Source organism: Carcharodon carcharias, chromosome 3 (genome assembly GCF_017639515.1).
Source record: "Carcharodon carcharias isolate sCarCar2 chromosome 3, sCarCar2.pri, whole genome shotgun sequence".
NCBI lineage: Eukaryota > Metazoa > Chordata > Chondrichthyes > Lamniformes > Lamnidae > Carcharodon > Carcharodon carcharias.
This window is the reverse complement of record NC_054469.1, coordinates 224,755,765-224,779,896: the sequence shown is the minus strand read 5'-3', so window position 1 is coordinate 224,779,896 and position 24,132 is coordinate 224,755,765. Positions and strand designations below refer to the sequence as shown.

The following is a 24,132-nucleotide window of genomic DNA, read 5'->3' as shown; positions in this document are numbered from 1 at the left end:
ATGCCCTTTAGGGAAGGAAATCTGCCCTCCTTACCTGGTCTGGCCTACATGTGACTCCAGATCCACAGCAATGTGGTTGACTTAAATGACCTAGCAATTACGGATGGGCAATAAATGCTGGACTAGCCAGTGATGCCCACATCCAATGAATAAAAAATTTGTACCAATTGGAGTTGGTCACTACTTCCAAGCTCTGCAAAAGCCATGTGCAAAGTTGGTGCTGGGCTCCTCCATGTTGCATGAGGGTTTCCCAATGTCCCACCCTATTGATGTGGCCATCTGAGGCTGGCAGATTGTGCAAGTTGTGAGATGTGGGTGTGAGGCTTGCAGCAGTTCTCAGTGTGTGAGGGTAAGGTGCAGCTATTAATGTTAGGTAAGAATTCTGACTGATAGAGACTGCTGATGGGCAAATGACAGGGGTGTGGTGCATTGGGCAGTGTCTGAGGCAACTGGTGGGATATGGCATTTGAAGAGGAATTCACTGGTCTTGACCGCTCATGTGAAGTTATTGGCCTCTCTGCATCCACATGCCACTTGTTGTTGCTGTACGAAAATTGGTTCATCAGCATTTTAAGCTTTGTGTCCAAGAACAGCAGGTCTGTTTCCTTTCTGGAAAGCCCCTGTTTCATTTGTTCAATCTTAATCTTCACAAACACGGAATGGCCCCCGAACACTTCCATCTGTTTAACTCTTCATCTCTTACCCATCAGTGCTCAGAACTCCATTTGATTGGACTCCTGGTGTAGATCACCACAGCTTTTTGGTCCTGGTGCCTTCTGTGCATTTGTCTGGAGGCCCTCCTGTTCCTATGGATGTGGGACCTCTTTCCTCCTTTGTATCTCTTGTACCAAGGCCTCCAGCGCAGTGTACAAGAACCCAACTAGCAATAGCCTCTCACAGTGTTGGCTTGCTGCCTGTCTTGCATTGAATCACGAGTGTCCTGCATCCGTTTTGTCCCATGGCCCAGATCATCCTTTTTTTTAAAATCGATGTTGGTGGAGGGCTGAATATTGGCCCCAAGAGTCCGGGGAGACAACCCCCTTCCCTGTCTTCCAATAGCAGCCGTGGTATCTTTTACATCCACCCGAGAGAGTAGACGGGGGCCTCAGTTTAAAGCCTCATCTCCCTCAGAAGAGAAAGACAGCATCTCCCTCAGTACCAGCACTGGGAGTGTCAACCTGGATTTAAGGGTCAGGCCTCTGGAGCACGGACACAAGCCCATGACCTTCTAACTCAGAGGCAAGAGAGCTACCCACCGAACTACTGCTGACAATAACCAATCGTTGCCAATGCGGGGTTCAAGACAATGACTCTGGGGGTAAAGCCCCATCAATTAACAAATTAGTTAACCGGACAGTGCCCCTGTGCCTGTTTTCTGAGGCCATCCTATTTAGCCTCCTATGTGCCTTGTATTATCTGTTCCAATATTTGTTATTTTGCCTTTATACAGATTGAAAGCAATTTGCCATTCATGAGCTCATTTCCTTAATTCATCCAGATGTTTCCTTGTCATTATCAAATCTTAGAATTGTACAAAATCCTAGAGAGCCGATCTTTTGTCATGATGGAGAAACTTGTTTCTAGAATATTCTGCGCTTAAAGTGAGTCCCTACCCATTTTAAGACCTGTAGTCTGAAGAGACATTTAATATCATGCAAAAATATGAGACACTACTTCACCTTTTGTAGTCACAGAATATTGTTCATTAATATTACATTAGAAGGTAACTTGGCTCGACTGGTAGAATTGCAAAAATTCAGGTAATTACAATTCTTTTTAAATAACCCTTCCACTCGAGAGCATTAAGCACAGATGATTCCAACTTACGCATCTGGTATGTCAAATTCTACGCCACTGACCCGAGTTTCACAGATACTTGCTATTACTTTGGATAGTTCAAGACAGAAGGACAACTATTACATTACCTTCATTATAGAATGGCTATTTTTAGATTTCCTAGTTGTAGCATCGTGCTGTGCGATGATAGCAAGGACTGTCACATGTCTCCATGACTAAGGGTTACAAATAGCAACCACCCCAGTGCAGATTCACAACAGAAATATATTTCAAAGTGCAGTATGATTGACAACATTACGCCAAGCGTCATAGCAGATGTCGAACAGTTCAAATGCCAACTATCTGTATTCTTTATTAGTGTTTCACTTACAAGAATGAAACGCTTCACAATTATGAGCATTAACGGTACCAAAGTGGCCAAATAAGGGCATCTTACTCTATAAGAGAAACCTCAGAATGATAGAGAACATCTTCCGACTTACAAGTTTGACTCGGAAATATATCGGCCATTCCTTCACTGTCGCTGGGTGAAAATCCTGGAACTCCCTCCCTAACAGCACTGTGGGTGTACCTACACCACATGGACTGCAGCGGTTCAAGAAGGCAGCTCACCACCACCTTCTCAAGGGCAGTTAGGGATGGGCAATGAATGTTGGCCTTGATCGACATTTAAACAACCACATGAAAGATTTAAAAAGCACAAACAAATGTCACCGGTTCACAATGTCGGTAAAGAGAACCCTGCAAAGATGGTGTGGGAGGGGGGTTTTCAATATATTAAGTTGAGAGAAAGCAGACATGGTGTTAGAGATGACCAGTGATCAATATGCTATGAGTCCACATGCCCAAAGTGGAAGGGTCACTACAACAAGTTGGTTAAGGTGCTATTGGAATAAAATGCAGGCTTTATGTATCTCCCACCCACCCCATGCTACTTCTTTTCCTGTCAAGAAAAAATAAAAACCGATAACGGTGAACAAATTTAACAGTATCTGAGAAAGAAAGTTAACACATCACTTGCAAACCTTCATCAGAATGGCTCAGCTATCAAAACTTTAACTCCTCTTTCCCATTTCAAATTCCCCTTTAAATCGTAAGGGCAGATTACACAAACTCAGGCTGTATTTCCTGGAACTTAGAAGGTTAAGGGGTGATTTGATCAAATTTTCCACGAAGGGAAACAGATGGGGGAGGTGAGGAGAAACTATTTCTGCTGGTTCGGGAGTCGAGGGTAAGTGGGACGCAGTTAAAACTTGGAGCCAGTCCTCTCGGGAGTGATATTAGGAAACACTTCCACACACAATGGGTGGTAGAAGTCTGGAACTCTCTTCGACAAACAGCAATTGATACCTAGATCAATTGCTAATTTTAATACAGATACTGATAATACCTTTGGTTAACAAAAATCTGTGGGATAAGGGGCAAAAGCGGGTATATGGAGTTAGGTCACAGATCAGCCATGTTCTCATTGAATGATAGCCCACTCTAGAGGGGATGAATGGCCTCCTCCTGTTCCTATGTTCAGATGCTGACTGGCCTTTATACATTTGCAACAGTACCTGTCTTTTTCTTTTACCCTCTCAAAAATGCACTTCTCCATCAGTCATATTAATGCCACTTGAATTTGGAGTCCTTTTTATCATATTCAGAATTTGCTTTACAAGGGCAGCTTTCAAAAAGTAGGATGACACTGGATTAAATATTAAACGTTGTGTCAAAATATTACAGTCACCCTCTGACCCCGCTTCATGTACTTCTCCCAATTTTAGTTTGACGGTATCACCAAACCAGGAAGAGTCTTATCTTAATTTTTCTTTTTCGTGTGTTGGGGGTGAGGGAGGTGGGGGACGAGGTTTTTAAAGTACAATTCCTGGATTAGTGTAGCTATGATTTAGCTTGGAATCATACATTCTCACTGGAGTAAGGATACACCACTTAAAAGAAAAAGGATTTTTTTTTTGAATCAACGTTAAGAAAAGGGGCAGGTAAGTCGAATAAGGGGCAGAGTAACCACATTGACAAAATGCATAATAACAGCAACAGAAAGATGGGTTTCAGTGATCGGGAAGTGGAAATGGATAGAGTTAAGGAACTGCAAAGGATGCAAGACTGTGTACAGAGCTCCTAATAATTCCAGTGTCATGGTGGAAGAACGTAAAATACCAAAATCAGGCTAATATGTGGCAAATGCAATGTGATTATTAGGGGAGATTTACGTTTTCACACAGACGGAAGCAGCAAGACAACTCAAGTAATGAAGTGAGTGAATTCCTGAAATGAGTTTTGTGTTGTTTCCTGCAGCCGGGTGAGGGAACAGGTCATATTACAACTAGTGATGAGTAATGAACCAGAATTAGTTAACAATCTGACAGCAAGGGAGCATCTGGTAAATAGTAAGCATAACGTAACTGAACTTGATATTGGGTTTGAGAGGGAGATGGGAGGTTTCAAGTTTGAGTGTGAGGTCACCCACTTTGGATCTGAGAAAGACAAATGGGGTGATTTTCTTCATGGTGAGAGACCAAGGGTTGAATTTATTAGCTTCCCCCGTGGTGAGTTTTGTGGTGGGGATGGGGGGAGTGGGTAACAACGGGGGATCCCACCACCTTCCCACCTCTGCCCCAATTAAGTCCGGGGAGGGAAGGCTTGTGGATGGCTTTCCCGCCCTGTTGTCAATTGAGGCCCTTTCAGTGGCAATTAACGCCCACTTAAAGGGCCTCATCCCAGTGCCGCTGGTATTCTCACATTATTTTTGCCGCATATTAGCCTGATTTTGGTATTTTACATTCTTCCACCATGACACTGGAATTATTAGCAGCTCTGTACACAGCCTTGCATCCTTTGCAGTTCCTTAACTCTATCCATTTCCACTTCCCGATCACTGCCATGTAGGAAGACCAAAAAGCAAACCCTCGGGTCCCCTTGTTTTAAAGGCACTCAGTACCTGATCAAAGGACCTGGCACCAGGAAGGGAACAGGAGGGCACTGAGAGCCATTGTTATAGGAGGCATAAGGAGGCCATATACCCCTTGGAAAATAAGGGTAGGATTTTGCCCGACGGGCTATTGGGACCCAGGTGTTGGGTGTCACAAGCCTGCACTGTGCGGGAAACAATCATCCAGCAGTGATTTTCCGCCAGTTGGCCAATTAGTGCCAAAAGAGGGCAGGAGGGCCAACAGGAAGCCCCTTTCCCCAACCCCTCCCCCACCCCCTACACCCTCCCCTATCTCCAGCCTCCAGTGCTATTTTTATAAAGGTATTTGGGTTTGAAATAAGCTCTAACCGTCACCGTTTTGAGATTTCCTTCCTCCAGCATTGGCCGGTCCTCCTCCTCAGCTCTCCCCCTCCTGTGGCCGAGTGTCTGAGCACAGTGTGCATGCCCAGACACCAGAGTTACAAGGCAGCAGGAAGAGCAGACTCCCCCAGTAGTCTCTCAGTTGCTGCCCAACAAATATGGGACAAATGGCATCCTGGGAAGCCAAAACACGTGACGTGGGGCAAAACTTAAAATTATGGGACGAATGCTCACCCTGGACCATGGAGGTGCCACAGCCGGGCAGCTGGCCTAGTCCAGTGAGCCTCTGACAATAGGCCTTAATAGGCCTTTGACTGCCACCATTTGCATGTCTGCCACCTCCAGGAAAATAGCCCAGGGGTGGGATAGAGCAGGCAGACCGGCATTTGTCCCCGTTGGGGTAGCAAATAGATCTATGGGTATCGACACACAAATCACTAAAAGTGGCAGTATCGGTAGACGAAGCAACAAATATGCAAACAAAGCACTGGGGTTCATTTCTAAAGGGATAGTGTTGATAAGCAGAAACATTAGTGGAAAAGAAACCTTGGTTAGACCAGACTTGAGAGAGTTCTGTGCACAGCTTGGTCTCCATATTAAAAAGAGCTGGAGAAAGTGCAAAAAGAAGAAAGGTTTTCAAGTATGATCCCAGAACTGAAGGATTAGACTTCCCAAGAAAGATTGAACTGACTGGTCTCTTTCCACGGCGATAGAAAGGTAACCTGATTGAGGTCTTTAAAATTATGAAGAGGTTTGATGGGCCCAGCTTGGCAGGCGTATGTTTCCACTGGTGTGGTTGCCCAAAACTAGGGGCCACAGAGATAAGAAAGTTATTAATAAATCTTTATAAGGAATTAAAGAGTGGCTACTTTAGTCAACAATAGGTAGGAAAGTGGAACTCGCTACCACACGGAGTCGTTGCGGTGATTGACATAGATGTATTTAAAGAGAAATGCAAAAAGTACCTGAGGAAGAAAGGGATAGAAGAATATGTTGATAGGGTAAAATGAAGTAATGCAGGAGGAGGCTCATGTGGAGCAGAAACACCAGCATGGATTAGTTGGGCCGAGTGACCTGTTTCATGTTGTAAACGCAATGCGATTATATGTGGCAAGAGACTATGAAACCAGTGAGGTTAATTGAGTTGAAGTATATATCAGCCATGATTTAACTGAACTGTAGAATAGTCTGACATGAGTAGCTGAATGGCCTATTATTGTTCCTATGCTCCTAGGACCAGCAGAGAGGAGTCTGTTAAATAAATAAGTGTCAGTCACAGCTCAGTAGATAGCACCTTGCCTTTGAGTCAGAGTTATGGATTCAAGTCCCACTCCAGAGACTTGAGCACAAAAATCTAGGCTGACACTTGTACAATTATGAGGTTTATAAGATTGTTATGTTTTGGGACTGTGCCTTTAATTTAGGGCAAAATGAGGGGACCATGTGACCTGTTCTAAAGCCTGGCTGAAAGTAAATCTGGGTGCTTTGATTGTTAGAGGTTAAATGGGCCCTACTGGAAAGAAGGTGCAAGTTGTTTACACTTGGAGATAATGGCAGCAGCCTGTGTGCTAACAGTGGATAGCTTGTGAGTTTCCAAAGTTCCAGAAAAGTATTGAGAATTTTGGTTTGTATAAAGTTGTGCTTTAAACTCTATCCACGTCCAAGTTAAAAGAAAGTGGCAGTATCAGTAGATGAAGCAACAAATATGCAAACAAAGCACTCTTGTTAGCTAATCAGCACTTCAACCTGGATACAAGGCCCACATGATTCACATTGCCATGGTGATGGGCTTTGAGATGGGAAGGATACAAGAGGAAGCCATTGTGATATCGGATTACAGTCTTTCCTGAAATATCACTGAATATCACAGGCAGGTTAGTCTGCCAGAGTCCAGGAGAGAGAGAGAGAGCAGCTAGAGGCCAAAACTCTCTTTGGTTCACCATGCAGGAATGTGGGTGAGAGCCCACGCTTGGATTGGAAAGACAGAATTCATGAGGGGTGAAAGCAAAGATTTGCCTAGCTTACACTAGAGAATGAATCTCTGGGGAAGAAACCCCGCTGTGAAAGACAGTACTAAAATTACAAGGTTGAGAAAGGAAAAGAATAGACGTAAATCCTCAGGAGCTAAGAATCACTAATCCTGGAACAACTGAACATCTATTTCAAGGATAGTATAACATATACCTAAAGTCTGTTTCTTTGGTTTTGTTGAAAGCAAAAAGAGAAAATTCTGTTTGGTTTAAAGTATAAGTTGTCTACAAAAATAGGTTTAGTCTATAGTGCTTTTAATCTGGTGTTATACAGTCTCCAGTGCAGTGCTGGTGGAGAGCTGCTCTGGCTGAGGTGCTGTCTTTTGGATGGGCATGAAAGATCCCATGACACTATTTTGAAGAAGAGCAGAGGAATTATCCCTGGTGGCCTGGTCAATATTGATCTCCCAATCAACATCACTAAAAAAATTAAATCAGATTATCTGAACATTGTTGTTTGTGGGAGCTTGCTGTGCACAAATTGCCTGTTGTGTTTCCTATATTATAGCAGTAACTGCACTTCAAAAGTATTTGATTGCTTTGGGAATGTTCTGAGGTATTGAAAGGTGCGCTATACAAATGCAAGTCTTTCTTCGTTCGAGTAAACATAATAAAAGTTTAAAAAATTGTTATTTTTTCCAGAGTTGTGCATTTTTTTTGGGAATTAAAAGAATTTGAATTATTAATTTATTTCCATTCTCCACTGGGGATAAGAATAGGATTGGTTCCAATGTATCAAACTGAGTTGCGGTTATAAAGCATCTACTAAATCCTTTCACAATACCATTTCGTCATCACTGAAATATCACCACAAAATAACAAATAATGGACAATTCTTAACAGTAAACTGCCTTATTAAAGCATTCATTCTCACATACAAGATATAGCTTTGTTGAAAGAAAGTGACAGCAATGGTTTCTCCCCATGAAACCTGGATGCTTTGTTAAAATAAACCATAAACAGAGTCCCAGAGGTTGAATAGCTTTACAAATATAAATGTAGAGCCATCAGAAATGGGGAAATACGTTATTCAGAGGGCCATTTAGTCAGATGTTTAATCTGGGTCACTCAGGGTTGTGTTCTGGCACTGACACTCTTTGGCATATTCTTCTCTTTGCTGCTGCCATATGTCTTCAGGTCACCTACAAAGGGTGTCTACTTAAATATCAGAACTGACAGAAAGCCTTGCTCACCTGAGATCCAAGACAAAGGTGTGCTAAGTCCTCAACAAAGAGTTGCTCTAAGCTGACCATGCCTCACTAACATTCCATACTGAGGAACACCCTCAGCATGGACAGACTCTCGCACACCTGTGAAGACTTTGGTTTGACCATTAGCATCAGGAGGACGAATGTCATGGTCCAGGATGTTGCCACACCACCATCTTTCATCATTGACAATGTGACACTGGAGGTTATTGACAGCGTCACATATCTGGGCTCCACAATCACCAACAATCTGTCACTTGATGCTGAAATCAACAGAAGCATCACAAAAGCTGGAGCTGGTATGTCCAAGCTGAGTAAGAGAGTGTGGAACAACAGCAACCTGACCGAGAGCATCAAACAGCGAGTCTACCAAGCCTATGTCCTCAGCGCACTGCTCTACAGCGGTGAGACCTGGACAACATACGCCAGGCAGGAGAAAAGGCTGAAGAGGTTCCACCATCGCTTCTCACATGTACCCTCAGCATTTCTTGTAAGGTTTCCAACTCTGGCTGGACATATTCTGGGAGATGTCGGCAGAAGTGACACCGAAGCCGATGGTGCGGCTTGAGCAGCTCCTAAGGGAGCGCAAGAGAGGAAAACAAATCCCTGGAGAAATATTCCTATCGTGAACGTTCCTGTTTGTCAAGGTAGGAACTGAATCCCTTTCATGCAGAGTGGACTTGAGAATTCGACATTGTCCAGTCACTGCAGCTTTGTGTAAACTAGCTATCAAGCAGCATTTCAATGAAATGCCCTGAGGTTTATCTTGTCCTAAAGTGGAAACTTCACTAAAGTGAAATACTTCCAATTCCCATCGGGATTAAAAGCCCATGATGATCGATATTTTCCTCCCCGCAAAATAAAATCCCGTTAGGATCAGCTTCCGCCCAAAAGATAAAGAGGGGGAGACTCTTCTACCGATGCTGCAGATTTACATCAATTCTCTGGGGGGGACAGACACTCACTGAAACTATTGAAGACATCGCTGTCTGTCCCCGGGGAATCGATGTAACTCTGCAGCACCAGTAGAATGGGTTTCTCTCCCAAAACCCCATTAAAATCAGACTCTCCTTCCCCAACCTAAACCAAAAAATCCCACTGGGGTCACTGTCTATCCCCATCTCCACCCTGGGATCACCAGCATTAACTCCGGGCTCCAGCCCCAAAAGGCTGATTTGCTGGGAGCCATGGCCAGCAAGGAGGAGACGGGGGGAATGTCCCAGAATCAACACCAATTCTCCTGAAAGAAAAACAGAAAATGCTGGAAAAACTCCGCAGGTCTGGCAGCATCTGTGGAGAGAGAAACAGAGTTAACGTTTCGAGTCCGTATGACTCTTCTTCAGAGCAACTCAAAATGTTCACCCTGTTTTCTCTCTCAAAAGATGCTACCGGACCCGCTGAGTTGTTCCAGCATTTTCTGTTTTTGTTTCTGATTTCCAGCGTCCGCAGTATGTTGCTTTTATCTTAGTGACTAATTCTCCTGCACTGTCTGCAGTTCAGCACCTGGCTCTGCACTGTGGGGATTGCAGGAGGGCAGAGACTGAGGAGCTCCCACATCCCACACAGAGTTAAAAACAAACAGAAACTAATGACAAATGCTGCATAACGACAAATTTCTGGTCAGTGTGTCCAGTTTAACGTTTTAGATACTTTCTCACATCGTTTAAGCTAGGACACCCGATAGAGAATTCAGTCAGACAGTTACTAGGCTTCCTTTCTTCGAGCTAGAATGTAAGCAGCAGCACTCCTTTTACCAAATTACCTCAGCACAAAAAATGCTTTCTAAGCTTCTAGGTATTTACAGCTTTAATGTCATTTTTTTCTAGCCTAGAAGCAGGCAGCAGTGCTCCCTTACCTCAGGTCTCAGGACTTGAGGTGTGTCTCTAGACTGGATTAGGTGGTATGGTATGAATTTTCCAGGCTGCTGAAAGCTTCCCCCTGCAGCACTCGCTCCTAATTTTACCTTCTCTCCTCGAGATCGAGGTTCAGCGCCAGCACGAAAGCAGGCAGTGCAGCTATGTCGGTTAGCGCAGTACGCGTCTGTGTCAATTTACGTTTCGTGTCATCACACTGCGAACGCAATCAGATGACTGCTTTCAATGAATGATGACTGGCCAAGGCCTCTGTCCGATCACCAGCATCGTTTCTTTGAAATATAATTTTAAAGTCTCCCAGATTGCTTCTAATAGCCGATGGGAGATTGATGGCGAATCCAGTAGAACCCCGGTCATTCCGAGAAATTGATGGCAAATTTGGTAGGCCCCCAGCCAATCCAAGAGGGTTGGTAACCGTAATATCTTAGCAGGACAAGGCTACCAACTCAAATGTCGTGCAGCATGCTAATTCCACCAGTATACACTCATTGCTAAGCCTATGATCCTGCACTGGCTCGGCTACGTCCATTGCATGGATGACGACCAGATACCCAATGACCTTCTGTACACTGAACTGGTTACCAGGTCACAACCTTCTAGGCCTCCATCCCTCCGCTACAAGGTCATCCACAAGCGAGATATGAAGATGGCGGACATTGACTCTGACAACTGGGAGTTGCTGACGGCTGTGACCTCTGGAGGCTGACTGTTTGGAAGGAAATTGGAAGAGGCAAGCTGAGAGGATAAGCCTAGCTAACCGAGAAGAGGGCCCAGAGAAAACAGAGGCTAGCAAATCATGCAACGTCTCAGCCCAGTACCTTCCTCTGCAGCAATTGCGGCACAGACTGCCATGCTAGAGTGGGGCTCCTGACCCACAAGTGGTGCTTAACACAGAGTTAACCACCATGGCACAAACCATCATCTTACAAGATGGGAGGCTGCCACTAGTATTTAGTCTGAACAGCTGACCCCAGGATTTACAGTGTTGGACAGTACTAAACTTTTAATGAAAAGACACAATGTCCGCTTTCAAAACAGCCAGTGAAATGGGACTGACTCAGGTCCGTGTGCAGGAATTAAATCAACTTTCGTGACTCTCTGGTTAATAACTGAGAATGCAATTGTAAATGACATATGTCTGAACACTAGGAAAGGTGGAAATGTATTTCAATCCCAACAGGGAATAATCTACAACTGTTTGAGCTCATCCAATTCAAATTTCACAGATCCTCATTATGGCCAAGTTAATGAAGTTGATTGATAATAAATCTTGCAGTTTCTGATCATTGCTACAAATAAGACCACAGTCAGAATTTTTTAACACGGGCATTCCATTGGGGCGTAGAAGAAATTCTTGTAGGAAATGAATCCTGACAAATCAACGATGCTGTTTTTTGGGGGGATGGTGAAAAAATAGCTTTACCTGACTCTTTGCATTATTCTCACTGGAGAAAGGCAGGTCTGGCTGCATTTACAATCCTTCCATTTATTTACTGTGAAAATTGCCTACCTTTGCATAGTAATTGAAAACTGTGTGGTCAGTGTGAAAGGCAAAACAATGCAATGAAAAGTCACTCGGCTGTGTTGAAGTAGGATCATTCATTAGAATATAAAGGTTATTGAGTTTTGAGGTGTGGGAGCACCGTATTCGACAGATTTGATTGGTCACTGAGCACAATGATTATTTGCTGTGTGAATATAAAATTTCATCTGAGAACATAACACAAAAAATAGGAACAGGAGTAGACCATACAGCTGCTCTAGCCTGCTCCAACATTCAACAAGATCATGGCTGATCATCTACCTTAACTTCACTTCCCCATCACATCCCTTCATTCCTTTAGGCTGGAACTTTCCGGTCCAGTTGGCCTCGGGCGTCATGGTGAGTGAGGGTGGGGTGGCGGGGATAATATGGCAAGTCCACCCAGGCCCATGCTTGCAAAACCCAAAACAAAGTGTCTCCTGCTAAATGTGGTTCTGCGATTGGGCAGCACTTGTGAACAATCCTGAGTGCACTAAAAGCTGCACTAACAACCAATTTAATATAAACAGTCAAGCTCGTAATGTAGCTTATTTACGCTTACTAGGAGCGACATACGTTCATATACAGGGGCTTGTTCCCTGCAAACAGAAGGAATATGTTCAAGCCTTGTGCCTTTTTTAAATTACCCTGGAGCTTCTGGAGCCTGCAGTTTCCCATTGCTTTCTCCATGGCAATGCCTTGGCCAATCAGGGTCAACTTGCCGACCAATTATCACCCTTTCCTGCTGCAGTATAAATTATTGTGATTGTTTGAAATTTGGTATTCTTGTGTTTGTCCGGGTGAGTGCAAGATGAAAAGCTTCAGTAACACGTCTCTCTTTTCAGCAAGAATCAAGCTGTCTACTACCAAGCAACTGTTTGGATAGACAAGTCTAATTATAGTGGAAGAGATAATAGTTTGGACTGCGCATTAAACAGTTTAAGGCAATTTCACATAAATGGATGACACATGGCTCTGCAACATCTTATCTCGCAACCAATGTAGCTGGCTTATAAAAACATAAAAATGTAATAAATAGGGGAACAAGTAGACCATACAGTCCATGGATTCTACTTCACCATACAGTGCGATCATGACTGATCTTTGTCTTCAAATGACTTTCCCGCCCATTTCCCATACCCCTTGATTCTCTGAGAGACCTAAAGTCTCTCCATCTCAATGTTAAAAATTGTCAACATTAATATCCACAACCCTCTGGGGTAGAGAATTCCAAGGATTCACAGCTCTTTGAGTGAAGAAATTTTTCCTCATCAAAGTCCTAAATGATCGGCTCCTTATTCTGAAACTGTGCTAGCCCATGCCCCCATCCAGTCTAGATTTCCCAGCCAGGGGAAATAACTTCGCAGTGTCTAGCCAAACAAGCCCCTTCAGAATCTGGAGTTCAACAAGTTCAGATCATGAACTCTCTCTCCTCCATCCCCACCCCCTTTCCGCTCCCCCACTTTTTTTCCCAATAATTTATTTAGATTTTTCTTTTCCCACCTATTTCCATTATTTTTAAATGCATTTCCATCCATTGTTTTATCTCTACCTTTTAGCCTATTTCGATCCATTCCCTTCCCCCCACCCCACCCCCACTAGGGCTATCTGTCCCTTGCTTGTCCTGCTTTCTACCCTTAATTAGCACATTCCTCAGATAATATCACCACCTTCAACACCTTTTTGTCCTTTTGTCTATGACATCTTTTGGCAATCTCCACCTATCACTGGCCCTCTATCCAGCTCTACCTGTCCCACGACATCCACCCCACCCCCCTCTTAAACCAGCTTATATTTCACCTCTTTTCTATTTTTACTTAGCTCTGTTGAAGAGTCATGCGGACTCGAAACGTTAACTTTCCTCTCCGCAGATGCTGCCAGACCTGCTGAGTTTTTCCAGGTATTTTTATTTTTCCCTTCAGAATCTTGTATATTTCAATGAGATCATCTCTCATTCTTCTAAATTCCAAGGAATATAGAAAAAACTTCCTCAGCCTCTCATCATAGGACAACCCTCTCATCCCAGGGACCAAGTTAGTGAACCCTCGCTCTACCGCCTACAATGCAAGTACATCCTTATATGGTAAAAATTAAATGTAAACTTTCAGCAATGTGTTATGGGAATGTTACTTCTGATCAAGAACTATTTTGCATTGGTGGCACTCCAGATCCCCAATGGATAGCTTACTTGTGAGTACAATAGACTTATTTGCTTGCTTGTAATTACATCAATACTCAGGGGGAAGTGGTGGCATAGTGGCATTGTCACTAGACTAGTAAGCCAGGGACTCAGGTTCAAATCCCACCACAGCAGATGGTGAAACTTAAACTCAATTTTAAAAAATGATGACCATGAAACTATTGTTGTAAAAAGCCAGCTGGTTCACTAATGTCCTTTAGGGAAGGAAATCTGTTGGTCTGGCCTACAGACCCACAGCAATATGCCCACTCAGTTATTAAGGGCAATTAAGGATGGGCAATAAATCCTGACTTACCAATGACAAAAGAATACAAAAAAAATCTGAAAATTTTACGCCACTAGAATCTAAGTCTTTCTGAGGATTGGACTAGGAGCCCATATTTGATGTAAGTCCTGTACGGTCTATATTGGTTCAACACACCAAGGTGGATTAGGTAAAGATGTGGTGCTGTCAGTCATTGGAACCTGAAGATCCAGATCAAACTCTGTAACTTTTAACAATAACAACTTACATTTATATAGTGCATTTAATGCAATAAAGCATCACAAGTTTCTTAACAGGAGTTAGAACAAGACCAATCAAAACAATTTGGAACTTCTTGGCACCAAGTCATAGAAGGAAAAATCAGGGAAGATGACCAAAATATTGATCAAAGACCTAGGTTTATAGCAGGGTCTTAAAAAAGGAGAGAGAGGTGGGGAGATGGAAAAGGTTAGGGAGGGAATTCCAGAGCTTAGGGTCAAGGCAGCTGGAAGTACAGCCACCAATGGTGGAGCGAAGAAAATGGGAGACATTCAAGAGGCCCGAATTGGAGGAGTGCAGAGATCTCTAAGGCTTGGAGGTGGCTACATAGATAGGGAGGGGTGAGGCCATGGAGGGATTTGAAAATTGAGCCAGTGAATATCAGCAAAATGTGGAGGTCTTGTGCACAGTGGGTAGCATCCCTGCCTCTGAGCCAGAAGCTTCGGGTTCAAGTCCCACTTGATGGCCAAGGAAGGGGTGGTCATAATGCAGCCAAACAGGTATCAAATTGCAAATCCTTCCAATTCATGCCAATGTCTGGTGGCAAGAGTGGGATAGATTTCTGGTCAGCCTCTACCATCACTATCAATAACTCCAGGCTCCAACATGTACACGAGGTGTATGTTGCCACAGCAACTTGGACTCCATTGGGGGGGTGGTGTTGGATGGATGGTGTGGATCTGATTGGTGCCAATAACAGTGGGTTCGATCCCTATTCTGGCTGGAGTAGAATCAGCACATGTCTCTTGCCCTACCCATGGTGAAGGCTGTGGCACTGTGGGTCAGACCTGCCTCTGGGCAGAGAACTGAAGAAGAAGAGAATGACAGGTGAATGAGACTTGGAGTGAGTTATGATATGTGTAGCAAGAGTTTTGAATAAGCACAAGTTTATGTAGGGTGGAAGATGTGAGGCTGACCAGAAGAACATTGGAATAGTCAAGCCTGTTGCGGCACTTTAAAGGAATATGCAAATTAGCAAGTAAGGAGCATGTGCGTAGTAGCTAGTAGTGTTTGTATAGGAATTGCAGCTGTGTTGTCCCTGTGAGTAATGTTGCAGAATCCATAAAGTAGATCTGTCTGCTGAGCCCTCCTGTAATGTATCTTCAAATAAACCAAACTTACATATAGTTTACATTTCACCACATTTCTACTTTTCTTTAGTTCTGAAGAAGAGTCATCTGGACTCGAAATGTTAAGTCTTTCTCTCGGTGGAGGCTGTCAGGCCTGCTGAGTTTTCCCAGCAATTTTTGTTTTTGTTACAGTTTACCAGTGCTGGTGTGAAACTGGTGAGTTTGCCATCAAGCAGGAATAGAAACACAACAAAGTCTAGAAGCAACAAAGTCGTGGATGAAGATTTTAGTAGCAGATGAGCTGAGAGAAGATTGGAGTCAAGCAATATTATGGAGGTGGGAGTAGGCACGCTTGGCGATGGTGTGGAGGTGAGGTCGGAAAGTTAACTCCAGGTCAAGCATAACACCGAGCTTGCCAATGGTCTTCTTGCTTAGCTTAAAATCGGGGATGGAAATGATGGACAGGAAATGGAGTTTGTGGCCGAAATCGCAATATTAATTTTAAGATTGCGACTGTAACTAGACAATGGAGCACAGGGAATAGGCCACTTTAAATGTGCCAACAGATTTGTTTTTCTAAATAAAGTCAACCTCAACAAATTGGAGAGGTTATAATTTCTTTCACTCCGCTTTCACTCAGTAAATACTCACCTCACAATACTCGGTAATGATGCAGAAACTACATTGCTCCACAAAACTGTTGTAGAATTTAACAATTGCTGGATGGTCAAGTTTAGACAGCAGCTGTGCCTCCAGATTGGCCTGTACAGTATCATTGGGTTGCAGATCTCCAACAGATATCTCCTTTAACACTTTCCTACGAATCAGGAATAAAAAAAAAATATGATTTATTATTTTTGCTGAGAAATGCACTGATTGAAACTGATCAACTTGAATATGGGTAAATTATCCAGAGATGGGCGGGTATTTATATGTGTGGAGTGTATCAAAAGGTGATATTTTAACACTGGCAACTTGTACCCAAAATAGTGCAATGGGATTCATGGCCAATTTTTAAAAAAACGATCCGCTGCGAACCAGCTTGAATATGGAATATTCAGAAAACTTGAGTGGAGAGTTTATCTCGGGACAGGGAAAGGAATGGCATTGATACAGTTAGTACAAATCAGCTCTATACAGGCTGAGAAGCACTTTAATTTCATCTTATGATAACTAAGAGTCATTGTTTTTGGCCACGTGTGGCATTGGAAGACAGGCATGAGCTGCCACAGGGTTGGGAGCTGCAGACTGACAGCCAAGAGTTTCCAATTTTCTCTTCAACTCAACCATTTTGTCAACGACAACAAGAACTGTTTACTTACATAGCCCCTTCAATGTAGTAGAACATCCCAGTATACGTCACACAAGTGTAATCAGCTAAAGGTTGGCACTGGGCCAAAGACGAAGACGTTAGGAGTGGTGAAAGAAGGAAGGTCTCAAAGGAGACGAGCGACGTGGAGAGGCAGAGAGGTTCAGGAGGGGAAATTCCAGAGCTTAGGGCCAAATGGCTGCCAATGATGGGGCCAGGGAGTAGGTGAGGCACAAGGGTGAGAATTGGAGACATTATAATCTAATTGTTCTGGTAGGTACTGAAGCAAACAATATAAAATAATGCACTATACAGAATATAAAGCAAGTCTACAATTATTCAATAATTAACAGCAGATTGTGTTCCAATAAGCTTCCAGTGATGGTCATGCCATAGCCCACACTGACTCCAAAGTGAATTGGAGTGAAGATATCTTCTCCATCAAGGCTCACTCATGCAAGGTGCACTTGTGCTGTAACTGTGAAGCCACCTACACTGTAGCTGTTGTCTGAAAGCACACTAGAATGTCCGAACATGTGCACTGAGTACCTCGCACAACTGCTGTTCATTTGCAAATCTTATTTAAATTATTTTTTAATTATAAAGCCACTTTAATTAGAAAACTATTAATGTGGCATAATCAGCATGCATTGGGCTGAAAAATGTATAAGGCTTGTGAAACACTTGCTAACTTCATTCCCTGGTACCAATTACTTAAGCCGCCAATTTATTTCATATCCGCATATTGCGCTGCTTAATGAGCCGTAATGATCCTGATTAGAATGGATCGGTCATATTGTACTAAGAGCAAAAACACGTGAGCAGTTCAATTTCATAAGTTAGACTAGAAGTATAGCAGTAAATAACCAGAGGGAAACATTTCAAAGTGTTCAATGAAAATGTGTTCCATTAAAAAACAAAAACTCAGTGAGAAAGATCCATCCCTGGCTTATTGTTACAGACTGTGATAGGAGGGGTATACAGTTAATTCTAGTCCCACTTCTCCTCAGGATGTAACAATAGTTTAAATGTTTCATTCACCCACAAAACTGGCCACTTGTTTACCTTTGATACTGTTATTCCCTGCATAAACAGGCTTCTTTCAATAAACGCACAAAAAATTGATTTATTCTAAAACAAACTACTTTTGATAAACAAGTTAATGAAGTGGTTAACATACAAGTTGTAATTTAGAAGTGCAATGATTTTCCCCTTTTTTTAAAAAAGATATTCGAACCCCATACATTCACACATAAACACAAAACTGGACAAAGCAATCACAGTCCCCTGCAGAGGCTGGGGTATGGAAAGTTTATTTTAAAAGGATAAAATTCGAAGCGATCTCGACGCTGTTGATCTAACAGAATTCTGATCACAATTCCTTTGGACTGATTTTTTGGTGAAACTGTCCTCGATGACTCTTATTTATCACAACTGTGCAGACTTTCAAAAAATCAATGAGTTATCCTGATGAGATGTTTCTGGGGAAGGTTTAACAGAAAGGTGGGGCAGAAGGGGGAAGAGGGAGTCTTTTTCTGGAAGCCTGCTTCTAAGGCACACACTCTCTCATTCTCCCTGAGAGTTTTAAAGACCAAGATGTTCAAAGAGTATTTCTCTTAGGCCAGGTGTTTTTAGCCAATCAGCAAGAGTATTTAGCCTGGCAACAGCAGATCTTTGTTAACTTAGATATACAAAACACCTCTTCCCTCTCCAGGTGTTCCCTGCCGGACATCCATCTTGACCCATGGTTTCTTGAAGGATAGCATATTCACAGCCCAAATTAATATTGCAAAATATTAAAAATAACTCAAGAGGAAGAATGTCCAAAATTCAATGTCCTTCAAATTTTCCAAAAATGGGTTCCTCACCTTGCTGTGGAAGTTAAGGAGCTTTCTAGGTTAAAAGAATGTTGCAAAGGATAGTAGTAAGCCTGAGGATTAAGTGAGTTCTGCAAACCCAAAAAGGACGACCAAAATTTTGGTGAAACAGGGGAAAAATTTCGAATGAGAGAGAAAACATTTCCGAAAGGAAAGGTGTACTGGAAATACGATGGAGGTCTTTGAGGAGGTGATGTGGCGGATTGTGGAAATGCGATGGGTGTGATCAACATGGACTTTCAGCAAACCTTTGACAATTTGCCAACCAGAAGACAATTGGAGAAGATTAACGGAAATGGAATTAGGGGCAGGTTAGCACATTGCATTTAAAAACTGGTTAGAAGGAAGGAACCAGAGAATGGGAGTTAAGGGGCTTCACAGAGTGTTTAGAAGTGGGTAGCAGTCTCCCACAGGTCGGTTCACTGCTTATTCCAGTGGTTTGGATACCAGGCTTAGGGGAGCAGTATGCAAACTTGCAGGTGATATCAAAATAGGAGCAGTAAATAATTCTGAGGGAAAACAACTGGATATTAATGAGATACCGGATGCTGAGATGGATGTGTGGAGTAACGAGAAAAGAAACAATCAGGAACCAGCACATCAGGGGGTCAGTGAAGATTGTGTTATCATCAAAGAAAGTAGCTGAGAAGAGATTGAAATGGTATGATTGCGGAAAGAGAGAGAGAGAGGAAATTTGATGAAGCGAATGCTAGAGCTGGGACTGTCAGGAAGACAGAGAAGAGGAAGACCTAAGAGCAGGTGGAAAGATGCAGTGGTAAGATATTTAAACATAGCAGGATTGAAAGAGGAACGAATGACTGACAGGAGGTGATGGAGAAGGGTGGTCAGCCAGCATTGTGGTGACCCCAAGTAAAATAGGAGAAGGACAAAGAAGAAATAATCCTGAGGACAAAAGAAATATCCATGTCTATATTGATAAGTTAGTGGAATGAGCAATAGATTGGCAGATGGAATTTCATGCCACTAACTGTAAAGTGATATATTTTGGTTAAAAAAAAGGAAGTATTTTTTGAATGGGAGACAGCAGAGAGTAAGAGAGCGCAAAGAGATTTGGGGTTTTCAGGTGCATAAGGCCTTAAAAGCAACACCTCAAGTGGATAAGGCCATGAAAAAAGCTAACAGAATACAGCTTTTTGCGGCAAGTGGTAGAGAACATAAAGGTCACTACATAATGGCGAATCTTATTAAAATATGCCAGATCACAGTTAAGGTACGGTGTGGATTTTTGTATTCTCTGCTACAGGAAGGGTGTTCAGGCAGTAGAGAGGATTGACTACAATATTGATGCAAAATACCACAGATGCTAGAAATCTGAAACAAAAATAAAATGCTGGAAATACTCAGCAGGTCTTGCAACAGCTGTGGAAAGAGAAAAACGGAGGCCAGAAATTTCCCCCCGTCTGTGGGGGTGGGGGGGGGGGTTGTGCGGGAATGAGGGCGGGCGCAAACCCGATCAGCACCCCCCAATCGGGGACACGCCGTCAATTAAGACCCACCCAGCGTGACGCTTGCCTCAGGGAGATTTGTTTCAGTGCTGAAACTTTAAATAAAGGTTTTTAACACTTTTAAAACATGTCCCCTCATGTGAGACTATCACATGAGCTGGGACATGTCAAAGAATAAATGTATAAATTTTTATTAGACTTTAAAACGCTTCATGAAGCCTCCTCCCGCCCGTGGATGAGGTTCCATGATAAATCCAAAGGCCGCTTGGGCTCTTTGCCAGCCCTCCCCCCACCCCATGTCAACCTTAAGGTTGGACGGGCAGCTCATTAAATTGAATTAATTAGGTTTTAAACGGTCTTAATAGGCTAAACTGAAAATCTAAATGAAGCTAGGTGGCGTCAGGACACTCGCCTGAGGTCACCACACGTCATTTTACACATTGGCGAGCAGGCCCCCCCCCCCACCACCCACCAGTGGGAGAATTCTTCCCTGAGTTAACGTTTCAGGTGGATGGTTGACCTGAAAGGCTAACCTTGCTTCTCTCTCCACCGATGCTTGCCGATCCGCAGAGTATTTCCAGTTTTTTGCTGTTTTTCGTTCACTACAATTCTGCTCAATATAGCAAAATACGAATACAAAGAAGGACTTAAAAATTTGGGGCTGTTTTCATGAGAACAAAGGAGAGTACGGGTGATTAAATGGGGGTTGTTTAAAATTGAGAGAGCGTAAGACAAAATTGATAGCAGTAATTCAAGGGGTTGCAAACAAGGGGACATTGATACAGGATTAAACACAAGAAGTTCAGGACAGAGATCAGGGATGAGCCTTTTTTTAGAGAGAATGGGCAGTAGCATCCCAGAGCTGCACCAAGTGTGGTAGCAGGTGGGTAAAACAACGTTTTACTCGCCGGCCGCAATGGCAGCTTTTCACTCCGTATCGTCCCAAACCCACCGCATTAACTATGCATTCCATGGTGGGTGGGCTCTCATTCGCCCGCCACCCCACCACCTCACCGCTTCATCACGCCAGGGACCACATTTAAAGTCCAGCCGTGCTCTGTGCTTCCAGCCCAGGACTGCAGCAAAGAAGACATGGCCCCGAAAGGCCAGAAGACTTCAGCCCTCGAGTGCCTTTGGATGCCGTGGAGACTCCCTGTGATGTCCTCTACCCCCGGCTCTGGCTGCAGGAGGGGCAGCTACGTTACCACTCCGGCTTGGGAGGCGATGGCAGGGGTGGTCAGTGCCAATGCTGCACAGAGGAGGTTGGCCATCCAATGCAGAAAGAGGATGAATGATCCCATCCGTGCCGCCAGGGTAAGGCAACCATCTCATCACTCTAAACTCACACACTCATAAGCACATCACACATTCACTGGCATCTCAATCACTGCCAGCTCATGGGACATCACCACTCACTCTCTCACACACACACCCTCACAACTCCATCTGACCTCATCTCCTCTGCAGACTGCCTCCTCAGCCCTCACCATCTTAAGGCCACTTGCACCGATCAACATGTGCCCCCCCCGCACACACCCTGGGATACCCCCCTCCCCCAGTACAGCCCTCACCCTGCAGCCTCTTCCCTTGCCTGAGGCCAATTCTCCCCCTTCCCCAAGCAAGAACTTTGCCCTGCAGCCATTGAAAAGCCACCCCCACCTAACGGCTGCTCTGGTAGGTAGAGTCCTACCTATGAGCCCCCCAAAAAGTGATGTGGGGCTGTCTGTGAAACCTGGCGTCAATGACTGCGAGTGCTGACTGAAGCAAGGCAGGCAAACAAACCTTGAAATCCCGAGTGAAGTGCAACTCACCAAGTGCGTGCCTTATATATGCTGTTGTGAAACACGTCAGCGTGTTTTCCCACCGACGTGGGTGGACATTCCTGTGGGAGGGGGGGGCATGAGACCGGCCGGCTGGCCTAACAATGACATGTAGATGTGTCACAATGGGGTTCCCGACGCTTGTTTGCAGACCTCGCAGCCCAGCAGCAGCAATCACAGAGGACGATCACAAACTGGTTTCCCAACGTCGTGAAACCGATTTTTGGCCTTCTCACCATATTGTCTGCTCAAGCCACCTGATGTCAGCGGACACGGAACATTCCAGCCAGTGTTGTGAGGCTGTGGAATTGATGATGAGAGCTAGTGACTGAAGCAGAAACCATATCAACATATAAGAATATGTCAGATAGGTGGTTGAAGGAAAGGGGATAAATGGATTTGGGAAAATCTACTGCTTCTCTGGAGAATTAACACCAACGCAACCTGGTTGTGTCAAACGGCCAGTTTCCTTGTATATTTTGTGTATTTCTACGTAACATGGACATTTTACTGCTCAGCCACTTTAACTAACAATGTGAGATCAATAATGTACACCTTCAGCTCAGAGGCAGTTTCCTGAACTTGATTATGGTTACAGCTACATCAATATTAATGCACTATTCATGACCAAAAAGGGTGTTTTCATTAACAATACAGGAGAAACAATGCCCCCTAGATTTTGCTGTATCACAATTCAGGTCCTCAAGGCTCCTCTGGCAGCACCTTTCAAACCCTCAACCACTACCAACGAGTAGGACAAGGGCAGCAGACACATGGGAACACCACCACCTGCAAGTTCCCCTCCGAGCCACTCACCATCCTGACTTGGAAATATATCGGCCGTTCCTTCACTGTCACTGGGTCAAAATCCTGGAACTTCCTCCCTAACAGCACTGTGGGTGTACCTACACCACATGGACCGGAGTGGTTCAAGAAGGCAGCTCACCACCACCTACTCAAGGGAAATTAGAGATGAGCCATTAATGCCTTGCCTGTCACCCACAAATTAATAAAATAAACCTTCTCTTAACAGTATTGCTACAATTTCAAACTTATGTCCCATGTTGCAACCAGAGCAACTGGAAATTTTATTTAGGTTTGCTCGTCCTCGAATTAAATATCTCTCATATAAAAATAAATTGATCAAATATAGACATGGCTTTTATTATGTATTACCACTGTAATATGAATTCCACAAAATGAAATGTTTCACTAAATATCTGTTGCTATTTATGTATATTGATAAAGGCACTCTGAATAAATCAGATATTTGCTGATAACATAATGAATCATTTTCTTAAATTTCCAGAATTTAAGTAAGATGGTTTCAGCAAACGCAGTTAAATGTTGCTGACTTTATTTTCAATACGCACAATTTACAGCGTGAGTCATGGCTCAGTTGGTATCACTGTCGCCTCTGAAGTCAGAAGGCTTGTGGGTTCAAGTTCCACTCCAGAGACTCAAATGCAAAAATCAAGGCTGACAGCTAGTCCAGTACTGAGGGAGTGCCGCACAGTTGGAGGTGCCGGATTTCAGATGATGCGTTAAACCTAGTCTGCCCTCTCAGGTGGATGGGAAAAGGTCCCATGGAATAATTTTGAAGAAGAGCAGGGGAATTATCATTTCAAAAGTGTTTCCGTGGCTTTAATATGCTTTGGGATGTTGTGGGGCTGTGAAAGTCGCTATGTAAATGTAAGTCTTTCTTTTATTCTATACAGGCTGGAAGTTACAACAATCGACTTCAAATTATTACAAGCTACAAACTACTGTCATGAAAATATAATTATTTTCATAATATTATTGTAAAGATAGGTTAATAGCGGGGTTTGGGTTAATTTCACTGTCTGGATGTGTGTATGTGTGGGGTGGGTTTAACTGAATTGCAGACAGCTGGTCTGGAGCTTTTGAGTGAACAAAAGGGAAGCTAGGTTTGAAATGCTAAATGCATAAACATGGCTGAAGCTTTGGAATGTGAGGTGTGAGGAAGATTTGCATTTTTTGATAAACCAGAGTCGTGAATTTCAAAGAGAAATTGGGATGTTACACCTAGCCATAAGAAGTTAAGCCAAACGGTGTGTTTATTTTTCCCAAAGATTACTGATGATATGAGTACGATGAAAGATTTACTTAATGGAAAAAGT

At 43.5% G+C, this 24,132-nt stretch overlaps 1 protein-coding gene across 1 annotated transcript in view; it reads right to left on the bottom strand.

Moving 5' to 3' along the window:
- nek11 (NIMA-related kinase 11) overlaps positions 1-24,132 on the bottom strand; it is a 362,055-nt gene that overhangs the window by 227,026 nt on the left and 110,897 nt on the right. The window contains exon 3 of the mRNA XM_041184028.1: positions 16,171-16,336. Coding sequence (XP_041039962.1) covers positions 16,171-16,336 — 166 coding nt within the window. The remainder of the gene's footprint in view (positions 1-16,170; positions 16,337-24,132) is intronic.